This window comes from Neophocaena asiaeorientalis, unplaced genomic scaffold (assembly GCF_003031525.2).
Source record: "Neophocaena asiaeorientalis asiaeorientalis breed wild unplaced genomic scaffold, Neophocaena_asiaeorientalis_V1.1 scaffold119, whole genome shotgun sequence".
In the NCBI taxonomy this organism is placed as follows: Eukaryota; Metazoa; Chordata; class Mammalia; order Artiodactyla; family Phocoenidae; genus Neophocaena; species Neophocaena asiaeorientalis.
Window position 1 is genome coordinate 1,667,141 of NW_020175821.1, and position 11,764 is coordinate 1,678,904.

Genomic DNA, 11,764 nt, shown 5'->3' on the forward strand with positions numbered 1-11,764 from the left:
AAGATGGGGTAAGAAAAAAAAAAAAAAAAAAAAAAAAAAAAAAAATCTGTGCTGTCTACAAGACATACCTTTTAAATTCAGACACAAGTAGGTTGAATTAAAAGAATGGAAAAAAATGTACTATGCAAATAATAACAAAAAGAGCTTGAGTGATTATGTTACTATCAGGCAAATAGACTTTAAGACAAGGAATACTACTGAGAAAAGGGTGGCATTCCATAATGATAAAAATGTCAATATAGCAGGAAGATAGAACAATTAGAAATATATGTACGTAATAACAGCACCAAAATATGTAAAGTAATACTGATAGAACTACAGCGGAGAAATAGACAAATCCACAATTATAGTTGAAGACTTCAACACCTCTCTCAATACTTGATAGAGTACTGGACAGAAAATCATCAAGGATGTAGAAGAACTGGACAATACCATTAACAAACAAGATCTAATTAATATTTATAGTTAAAAAAAAATTAACATTCATAGACTCTGCCACCCGAAACAGCAGCATACACATTCTTTCCAAGTGCATATGGAGCATTCACCAGTATAGACCATTGCTGGGTCATCAAATAAGTCTTAGTCTTATTGAGAATCTTAATTAAAAGGATTGAAATCATTTAGAGTATGTTCTCCAACCACAGTGGAGTTAGAGATCAATAACAGAAAGAAATCCACCAAAAAAAAAAGAGAAAGAAATCTTGGAAGTCAGCAAGTAAGGGGTAATGAAACAGCATACTTCTAAGTTACCCATGATTCAAAGAAGAAGTCACAAAGGAAATTAGAAAATATCTTGAACTAAATGAAAATGAGCATCCAGCTTAACATTTGTAGGATAGCTAACGCATTGCTGAGGGGGAAATTTCTAGTTTTAAATGCTTATATTAGAAAAAAAAGAAAGTTTAAAATCAATTATCTGAGTTTGTAAGAAAATAGAAAAAGAAGAAAAAGTTAAACCCGAAATAGATATATAAAGGAAATAATAAAGAGCAGAATGGAAACCACCAATTTATAAAACTGACACACAATAGGGAAAAATGAGTGAGACCAGAAGCTAGTTTTTTGAAAAGATAAATTTAAAAAAAACTTTTAGCTAAATTGATCAAAACAAAGAGAAGCCACAAATTTCAAATATCCTGAATGTAAGAAGGAACCTCATAACAGCGTTATTAATCAATACATCCATCAACTGATAAATGGGTAAATGTGGTATATAAAACGTGGAATAATACTAGCAACAAAAAGGAATAAACTTCATACATGCAGCAACATGGATGGATCTCAAAAACATCATGCTAGGGGAAAGAAGTCATATGTAAAAGACTACATACTGAATGTTCTCTTAATATGGAATTCTAGAAAAGGCAAAACTATCAGAGTTGCCTGGGATGGCAGTGGGGACTGACTGAAAGAGGGTACGAGGTAACTTTTTAGAGTGCTAGAAATGTTCTGAAAGTTGATTGTGGTAATGGTTGCATAACTGCATACTTTACTAAACTTAATGAAACGTATATCTAACATGGTGAATTTTATATGGAAGTAATACTTAAGTCTGTTGAAAATTGTAAACAGATTTTGGCAAGAAATTGTCTTAGGTAAAAAGGGAAAAATAGTTGTAACAGGACAGGGTAAACGTAGGGTTAATATATGTTGTAAGGAGCTTACACCTTTGAGAAGAGAAATAGTAAAATCCCTACACATGAATTGAAAGACAGAAATTCTTTAAAAAGAGAATATACAAGTAACTATTTGAAAATAACAGTCTTGTCAATAAATGGAAGTTAAAACAGAAGTTCAGTACCATTTTGACTTATAAAATTAGCAAAAACTTTTAAAAGAGTTTTCAATGTTTTTAAGGGTTCTAACCCGCAGTAGTGTTTGGCATAGTGGGACCGTATGTTAGTGAAAAAAATTCTTAGTTTTTGAAATTGAGGTGTAACTTTATATAGTAAAGTACATAAATTTTAAGTATACATTAAGTATTGATGAATTTTTACATAGATACACATTTGTTTAACCACCACCAAGATTGAAACACAGATCATTTTCATCCCCCTGAAGCTTCCCTCATACACCTTCCACTCACCACCCCCAGCCAAAGAAAACCATTGTTCTGATTTCTGTCATTATAGATTATATTTGTCTGTGCTTGAACTTCATAATAAACCATACTGGATGTATTCTTTCACATTAGCTTTAGCTCACTATAATGTCTGAAATTCATCTTTATTGTTGCATGCACCAATAGTTTTTTTATTACGGCAACGTATTCCATTTCTCCTATAAAATTACAAAATGATCTCACATGGATGGGTTAGCCAGAGGCAACATATATCTTATCATTTGAGCATATTCACTGTCTTTTCCTTTATTTTACAATTGCATATGCAGCATTTATATTTGTAATTTTATGCGGGGAAAGTAATTTAAAAGACTGACTCTTTCAGGTATGAAAGAAGGTTGGAAGAGATCAAAGACTTTGATAGTCTACAGCTTTTATCATCCAACCTATAGGTTGTCCCATCCTACTTATAGGATGGGACAAGTAGGTCCTACTTACAACTGTCTTGATTTTAATGTCTGTATCCAGACCTCTTTAAAAAGCTAAACTTGGGCCTTTAGTCACTTAGTATCATTCAACAGCATTCAATCTTGAGCACTTACTATGTAACTGGCCCTGTTCTAGGTTCTAGGTAAGTAGATTTTATCAGTATAACCCAGTTCTGGAGATTCATGGAAATAGTTTCTTGAAGGTCAGCTCAAACTGTGTTTGTATAACCTGGATATGCATCAGAATTATGAAGGAAATTTTTAAAAACACATATTCCAGGGCCTGAATTAGAATCTCAGGGACTGGGGTGAAGCTTGGGGTTCTATATATTTTCAAAGCTTCTTGGGTAATTGTAGACCAGCTAACCTGATACTGGTTTGAAGGAGGCATTTGGGAGCTATTAAAATAGAGAATCAGTTGCAAGAAAGCGCATATTTGATTAATGCAATTATCAGATATACAACTATAATCTTTATTTTCCTTTTTAAATGTCAAGTGCAGCTTTAACTTTATCTTTGGCTACTTAATTTAAGAGGCTAGAACCCAATCCATAGTGCCCTTTGAAGAATTTCTACATTCCAAATTAGAAACATAGGTAACATTAGAAGTTACATTTGTTTACTATATTACCTACAGCTTGAGGGTATTTGGCTACATATTTCAAAGCAGAAAACAGTCTAAGATAGTCTTCTACAAATTAGAGGACACTACATTTTCTTCCTCATAAAAAATCATTTCACACTGTTCTCAGGAGGATTGTTTTCACATCTTATTTGCCTTTAATCTCTGCTGATCAGGTGTTGTGTGCTTTTATCAGACTCGAGAGTGTGTGGAGCAGTTACAGCTGGAAGACCGGGTTCTCTGCCTCCACAGTAGGTGGCGAATTCTCTATGCAGGACTGGCAAATGGCACTGTGGTCACCTTCAACATAAAGGTTAGTGGTTGGGGAGAGAAGGCTGAATTCCCATGCCACTTGAAAATGGTGTGAGTGTGTGTGGGAAGAAGTTGAAGGCAGATGTTTTCCTGTTTTTGTGTGTGTTTGAGAAAGCAACAGAATTAGCTGCTACTCAAAAATTTATCTTCTGTTGTAAGTGAAACAAGATGCTGCATTCTGTCTGCTCAGGCCCAAGTGTGCCAGGACCAAAGTGTAACTCTACTAAATTAAACCAGGCCTGATGATTTGGGGCCAAATAATGAGTCATAGGTTAAACTAGTCTGTCTCATTTTAAGAATGACACCATGAAATGAGCTTAAATTCCTTTGAGTATGACGTTGATGTGGTTTGGAACTGATTTAGGGTTTCATGAGGGTAGCTTGTTCTTGACTTGAACTAAGTCAAGGTTTGCCTTCGTGCCTGTGGGCCTCATTCTTTCCTGACCCAAATATAAATCCATTTGTTGAGCAAACCTTTATGGAGCACTATTACATGCTAGGTCTCAGGATAAGGCTTAGGAAATGGAAATACGGACCAGTTCTTAATGGCCCTGTGTGCTTTGTTAATGTAGTTGGACTTGTAAGCTTTAAAGTAAGAGAGACATGATCTAATTTGTATTTTAGAAAATGTCAGTCTGGAGTTGAACAGGATGGAAAATACTGGTACTAGTAGAAGCTTGGAGACCATTTAGGAGGCTTTGTTATGGCAGCTGACATGAAAGATTAGACTAAGGTGAAGAGAAAATGGATAAAAGATGTAATTGGAGGTAGAAGTGATAGGTTTGGTTACTAGTTAGTTGTAGCATTCTATCCCGAGGCCATCTGGTCATCTTTTAACAGTGTGTTAGAATGTTATTGTGTTATGCCTTGTTACAGTATCATATATTTAGTTAGTACCTACTATCTCTCCTTCTACCAGCTAGCTGGAACTACTTACAAGGAATGCAATAAAATATGTCATGGTTTCTGCCTTTAAGAAGCTTAAAATCAAATTAGAAGAAACTAGCACATATATAATCAAGCGTCAGATTATTTGGTTCACTAGATATGAATAGATCACAGAAGGGTAATTAGTAAAGGTTTTTGCATTCTAAATGCAAAGTGCTAACAACCTAGATTAGATTTGGTTAGGGCAATACAAATGAAGACAGAATAGATTTAAAATATTTTAAAGGATAAAACTTGATAATTACCCAGTTCTCTTCTATTTTGTGAGATTAAGGTAATCAAAGGTAGGTAGAAGTTTTGGGGCAAGATGATGACAAATTCAAATGGGAATGGTCTTTACTTTTATTTTTTTGAAATCGTCTCTAAATGGTTGAAAAGCCCCAGTAAAGATGGACTTTGAGACAGAGATTTGAGAGTTTCTGCAGAGATATGAATTTTGAAGCCTTGTTAGGGCTGGACCTTTTCTGTTTTGCCCATACTCCTGGAACGCAGTGCTTTCTGGGGCTCAACAGAAAGCATGGGCTGTTTACCTGGGCCTTCCCGCCACTGGGCCCTGAACTCCATTGATCTACCTCCCCAGCATCTCAAGATGACTGAGATTGATGCTCAGCTCTGTAGGCTCCCAGCTGCTGCTCTTGCCTAGTTTCTAGGAGTTTTATCTCATGCACGCACCTTAAACTACCTCTTTAGAGTTTTGGGGAAGTAGGAAACTTTATGAACAAGTTTGGTTTGGGAATGAGGGAAGCAAGTCTAAAATCTGAGGTAAAGGAATGTTTGGGAATTCAGGATGTGACCATGCCACTCTGACTGATACAAAGGCTTCTGTAGTTTAACTTAATGATGTCATGAGAGATAGACATAGGACCAGAAGTCAGAAGAAGGTCAGAATAGCAGAAAGGTGGAGAATGAGAGACTCAGATTGTCTAAGAAGGTAGTTCTCAAAGAGAATTTTGGAAACAATCATGGCAGAGTGCATAAATTTTGGATGACAAAAAAACAGTGAGAGTTCTTGGGTCTGTGGAAAGTGTATTCAAATATGAAAAAAAGGTTTATCATTCATTATCATTAACTTAAGGGAAGTGAGAGAGGGCATAAAAGAGAACCAAATTCTAATTATGATCAGGATAGTGCGGGTCAAAGGTAGAAATGAGTTTATAATGTGAGACTGTCCCCACTAGAATCAGGAAGGAAGGAGTCATGAATGCAGAGTGTTGGAATAGAAATGGCAGAGGTTGGGGAGTTAGGGATAGGGAGTAGATATGAGAACTTACTGGTGTTAGAATTTGGAGTTTGTATCAAGGTAGTGATTTGGGTTAGTTGATGTTGAGTTTTTCCAACTAAGTTGCTTTTACTTCATATAATGGTGGTGTATTTTTCAGAACAACAAACGACTTGAAATCTTTGAATGCCATGGCCCTCGGGCTGTCAGCTGTCTTGCCACAGCTCAGGAAGGTGCCCGAAAGCTGCTGGTTGTGGGGTCTTATGACTGTACCATTAGTGTGCGTGATGCACGGAATGGACTGCTCCTTAGAACTCTGGAGGGCCACAGCAAAACCATTCTCTGCATGAAGGCAAGTATAGTGCAAAAAATAGGAGTTCATTGTCTGGTACAAATAGAAGGGTTTGAATGAAATTTACCATGTTGTCTAATGCCTTATTTAGAATACAGATTACTATCCTTTTTTATTTTCTTTTTTTAAAATATTTATTTATTTATTTATGGCTGTGTTGGGTCTTCGTTGCTGCGCACGGGCTTTCTCTAGTTGCAGTGAGCGCGAGCTACTCTTCCTTGTGGTGCGCGGGCTTCTCACTGCGGTGGCTTCTCTTGTTGCGGAGTACGGGCTCTAGGTGTGCGGGCTTCAGTAGTTGCGGCACGTGGGCTCTAGAACGCAGGCTCAGCAGTTGTGGCTCACAGGCTTAGTTGCTCCGCAGCATGTGGGATCTTCCCGGACGAGGGCTCGAACCCATGTCCCCTGCATTGGCAGGCGGATTCTTAACCACTGCACCACCAGGGAAGTCCCTATGACCCTTTTCTTTAGGCTTGGATTACCACAGGACATACTGTTTTTTAATATATTAACCAAGAGACAAATAAAATTGTATCTTATTGTAGAATGTAGATGTACTCGAATGCCCTTCTAGGCTGCTTCGTAATCATTCCGAAGAAGCAACAAAACCAGTAGTACATTGTCAGTTCATCAGAGTACTTGGTGGCAGCACATAAGTTTCAGTTCAGAAAATTTGTCTGAGAAACTTATTTCATACCTCGTTCATGCTCATCTCAAAATAGGGTGGGAAATAGAATTTGCTAATGTGTATTACAAGTTAAAGGAAACTCAGAACGTTATATCAAATCTCATTAACTTAATTTTTTTTCTTTAAGGTGGTGAATGACCTTGTGTTCAGTGGCTCCAGTGATCAGTCAGTCCATGCCCACAACATTCACGTAAGCCATGTTGGTGTGAAGAAATCTTTAGTAGAATGATGATTAAAGCTTGAAGGATTCCTCAGACCTCTTGCAATTTAAATTAAGCCCTTTTTCTAGTGAAAGGCTTAATAATAATCCCTGCGCATAAGCTCTTGGATAATATTAAGTATTGTAGAAATTCTGACCTCATCAAAATTCTTAGTGGGGAATAGACTCAAAATTTACGTAAGGTTTAGTTTGAATGCCTCATCTAAACATGAGATAAATTGAGCATCTGAGGCTCTAAGAAAGTAGATATGATACATAGTTTAAAATAGCACAAGTAAAAACAGCCAAGAGACTCTGCTCAAGTCATAGAGGCTGCTTTTGAAGCTCAGTCCTTAGTCTGTAAACTTGGGGGTTAATCCAGCCTCAGGGACATGTCCAGATGCAGTGAAATGATAAAAGTGAATATACTTCAAAAGCTATAAAATACATACACACATAGCTGTGGCCCTTCTCTTTCTGTGACTTGGGGTTCTCTCCATCAAGATACAGTGCAGGGCTTCCCTGGTGGTGCAGTGGTTAAGAATCCCCCTGCCAATGCAGGGGATATGGGTTCAAGCCCTGGCCCGGGAAGATCCCACATGCCGCGGAGCAACTAAGCCCGTGCGCCACAGCTACTGAGCCTGCGCTCTAGAGCCCGTGAGCCACAACTACTGAAGCCCACGCACCTAGAGCCAGTGCTCCTCAACAAGAGAAGCCACAGCAATGAGAAGCCTGCTCACCACAATGAAGTGTAGCCCCCACTCGCCAAAACTAGAGAAAGCCTGCACGCGCAACAAAATCCCAACTCAGCCAAAAATAATAAATTTATTTAAAAAAAGATACAGTGCATACATTTTGTAAAAGTAAAAAATGCTTGTGGGAGTACTTCATCTGTTAAAATTAGTACAGCTACGTTTGTACAAGTGGTCTCAGAATTATGTCTTCTAGAATTACAGAATTATAAATCTCAAAAGTCGGAAGGAATCTTTAAGGTCAGTCTAGTGACTCTTATCTCTCTTCTGATGCAGACTGGTGAGCTTGTACGGATCTATAAAGGTCACAATCATGCAGTGACTGTGGTGAATATCCTAGGAAAAGTGATGGTGACTGCTTGCCTGGATAAATTTGTTCGTGTCTATGAATTACAGGTAGAATTTAGACCCAGTATTTTGCTTGAATGACTTGGGGAGACTGTCTGTTTGGATTTGGTGTTGATTTTTCTATATGGAAAGGCTGGGGTGGAACTCAGGAATCTGAGTTCTTCACAAGTGCTACAGATAATTATGGTCCTTGGAGGATGCTTTCAGGCGCACAGGCTCACACGTGTTAAAAATTAAATGTTGGGCTTCCCTAGTGGCGCAGTGGTTAAGAATCTGCCTGCCAATGCAAGGGACACAGGTTCGAGCCCTGGCCCGGGAAGATCCCACATGCCACAGAGCAACTAAGCCCGTGCGCCACAACTACTGAGCCTGAGCTCTAGAGCCTGCAAGCCACAACTACTGAGCCCACATGCCACAACTACTGAAGCCTGTACAACTAGAGCCCGTGCTCCACAACAAGAAAAGCAATGACAATGAGAAGCCCGCGCACCACAACTAGGGAAAGCCCGTGCACAGCAACAAAGACCCAACACAGCCATAAATAAATAAATTTATTTAAAAAAAAAATTAAATGGTTTAAAAAAAATTTAAATGGTTTTTGGAGAGCAGCTGTAGTCTGTAACACCTGTCTGATTCTCTTTGTGTGCAATTTCAGGTTTGAGACTTTGACACTACACAGAAATTGGTTTTATTTTTTCCAGTTACCAGCTCTTCCCATGAGGAGAAGGAGTTGTTAGATTATGTTTCTGTTAACATGCTACTGGTACTTCAGCTTGGTACCTCAGGTGTAGTTTTAAACCTTTCAAAGGCCTTCAGGGACTATGCCTGTTAAACACAAGGTATAAATAACCTTAATTCTCTCTCTCTTTTTTTTTTTTCCCTCCACCCAAGTCGCATGATCGATTGCAAGTTTATGGAGGACACAAAGACATGATTATGTGTATGACCATCCATAAAAGTATGGTGAGTATAATTTGCTGTGCCACATATTTGCCTTTGAATGTGTTTACTAAAAATTGTACAAACTATTAATAATGTTACTACTTGTCACTTCCAAAAATGACATCTGTTTTTGATATGCCTCGTTACTGAATGTCTTTCTATCTCTTGGTATTATAATATTGAAAACCCAGTAATGCTGTTGAATATTCCTTTTTTTATTAAGAGCTAAAATAATTACAATACAAAATATAATACCACCATTAAATAGAAGGTAAATTTAAGATGTTTCCAAAAAAAAAATTGAGTGGTGCTTTTTTCAGAGACATTATGATCTGGACAGTACATTGGAATAGAGTCAGGAGATTAGGCCAGTGTGGCATAGTTATAGCAGACCTAAAAGTAGAAGCTAACTCATGTAACCCTGCTAATCCTTGATTTATTTTATTTTTAAATTTTGAGGTTGAACCAGAATGGATGTTTTTCATACTTTAAGCAGTAGAACCTTTTGTTCCAATGAAATACAGATGCCTAATATGCAATGCCCAGTAGAAGCCAGAGCTACACCAGTTAAAAAGTATAAGTGGTGCCTCTGATCCCTGCCACTTCCGCTCTCAGCCACGATCCCAAGAGTGGCTCTCTAAGGAGCACAGCTTCAAAGTGTCCAGACTAGAAGATCTACAAGATACTTTCCCATTATGGTACAATGGGGCTGGTTTGGGTTTAGGTTTATGTTTTCTTGTTGTTGTAGCTGCTACCAGTAACTTTTGACTCTTATTTTGAGGATGATTTTAGTAGTTTTATTGTGTGTTGTTTTGGTCTGATGTGATAAACCTTTTTCTCTAGATTTATACTGGCTGTTATGATGGCAGTATTCAGGCCGTGAGGCTGAATCTGATGCAGAATTACCGCTGCTGGGTAAGCAGTGAAACTGTTCTTGTCACCAGACTTAGATGTTGCACAACCCCAGGCCAATTTATAGATCTTCATTGTCATCGGTTTAGCATTTTTATATTGAGCATCTACTTTTGCCTTCCACTGTAGGACAAATAAGCTTATTTTTTAAAAACTACATAAAATGCTTCCATACTTCTGTAATGAAAAGTCTTATCTTAGGATTAGATATAAAGCATATTTAAGTATCCACTCAGTTTATCTCTTTTGTGTTTTTTATTTTGTTTTATTACTCTATTGATACATGCCTTCAAAAACATCAACAGTACAGAAGTGTGTGAAAGAAAGGTGTAAGTGCTTATTTTCATGACTTGCCCACAATACTTTACCCATTCCTCAGGCATTACATGTATAGTTTGGTTTGTTCCTCATTGGTTTTTGAGGAATAGGCAGATAAAAATTTGCATTTTTGAAATTTTAAACCTCAGTTTACTAGGCTAAATTGAGTGGTTTTTATTTTTGGGTGGGAGCTGGTGATTAACCCTCAAAACTTTCACACTGTTTCTTATAAACCTTAATTTGTTTCATCAGTTCTAATAGTTAGTTGTGACCAGAGAAAAGTTGATGGCACTGAATTTTTTTTTCCCTAAACCCCGACCTCCTTTTTCAGCATTGATGAAATGAACTGGATGCTCTCCATTTTAAAATTTGATTTTGGGTTTGTCTCTGGCCTAATTACTTTTCAGCATTTTACACATCACTATCTTTGATTTTTAGTCTTCTCAGTGAAGACAAGCAAAATCTAGTACAACAGGCTCCAGAATATACAAATAGACTTAACTTATCTAGAGAAAGGAGGAAAATACCTTCTGGTTTTAAAGCTGGGGGGATGGAATAGTGCTTACAGAGGAAAAACTCAAATTTGCATTACTTTTTAGAAATGAACATGTTAGAATGAGAATCATAGGATTTCTTACAAGCCTGTAGGGAAAAAAAGCCAAGACAAAGAGTCTTTATGTTTTCTGACTAACAATTGAAACATAGCCACATTTATAATACAGTAAAAAAAAAAAAAAAAATAGGTGATCACAAGACTTGATTCAAGTAATAAAAATTGTTAGTAAAGTCAGGCTTCCTTGGCAGTTTTCTACAAGTATTTCCACAAATGTAGTTTTCTTTATCAGACATTTGTATTTTCAAGTTTACAAGTCAACAGTTCTTAGAATTGTTAAAAATAACCCTTTAAGTATTGCAGGAAAGCTCTTTGCCTTTCTTAAATAAATGGACTAAGAAACTCATTTTATGATGGCAAGATAAAGCATAAGTATGGTTTAAATTGAATTTTATGTAACTTGTCTGTCAGTATTTGCTAATAGCTTCCTTATCTAATGATGTAATGGCTGCCTTAGTGCTTTGCCTTCTCAAAATATTGCACTGTCAAAAGACTTCCCAGTCTTTTCAAGTTTCTCATTAAATTGATGATTAATTTGGTTACCTCTGGCTTTGTTGAATTTCCTAGCCAAGAATAAATTAAAGAATAGGGACTTACTTACAGGATGCAAGTGAGGAATATTCTCATTGCATGTTTCCTATGCTCTTTAAAAACTTACCCTTTCATTCTGTTTCCCTCCAGTGGCACGGTTGCTCTCTGATATTTGGCGTCATAGATCATTTAAAACAACATTTGCTGACTGACCATACAAATCCGAACTTTCAGACTCTGAAATGTCGCTGGAAGAACTGTGATGCTTTTTTTACTGCTAGGAAAGGATCCAAACAGGTACATCAGTGGGATTTGAGGTCAACCTGCGGTCATTTGACTGCTCAGAGCAGGGTTCAGTAAACCTTTTTTGCCTTATTAGAATGTTCACAATTGCAATAAACAGGGAGAGTGTAGGGATTTTTCTTTTTATTACTATCCAGGGATTTGGTGTATAGCTT

The 11,764-nt window shown here is 37.2% G+C and overlaps 1 protein-coding gene across 4 annotated transcripts in view; it reads left to right on the plus strand.

Moving 5' to 3' along the window:
* Window positions 1–11,764, plus strand: part of ZNF106 (zinc finger protein 106) — a 62,655-nt gene that overhangs the window by 46,479 nt on the left and 4,412 nt on the right. For all 4 annotated transcript variants that reach the window (XM_024732363.1, XM_024732365.1, XM_024732364.1 and 1 more), the window contains 7 exons: window positions 3,372–3,488; window positions 5,815–6,006; window positions 6,819–6,881; window positions 7,919–8,038; window positions 8,882–8,953; window positions 9,776–9,847; window positions 11,457–11,603. In XM_024732363.1, coding sequence (XP_024588131.1) covers window positions 3,372–3,488; window positions 5,815–6,006; window positions 6,819–6,881; window positions 7,919–8,038; window positions 8,882–8,953; window positions 9,776–9,847; window positions 11,457–11,603 — 783 coding nt within the window. The remainder of the gene's footprint in view (window positions 1–3,371; window positions 3,489–5,814; window positions 6,007–6,818; window positions 6,882–7,918; window positions 8,039–8,881; window positions 8,954–9,775; window positions 9,848–11,456; window positions 11,604–11,764) is intronic.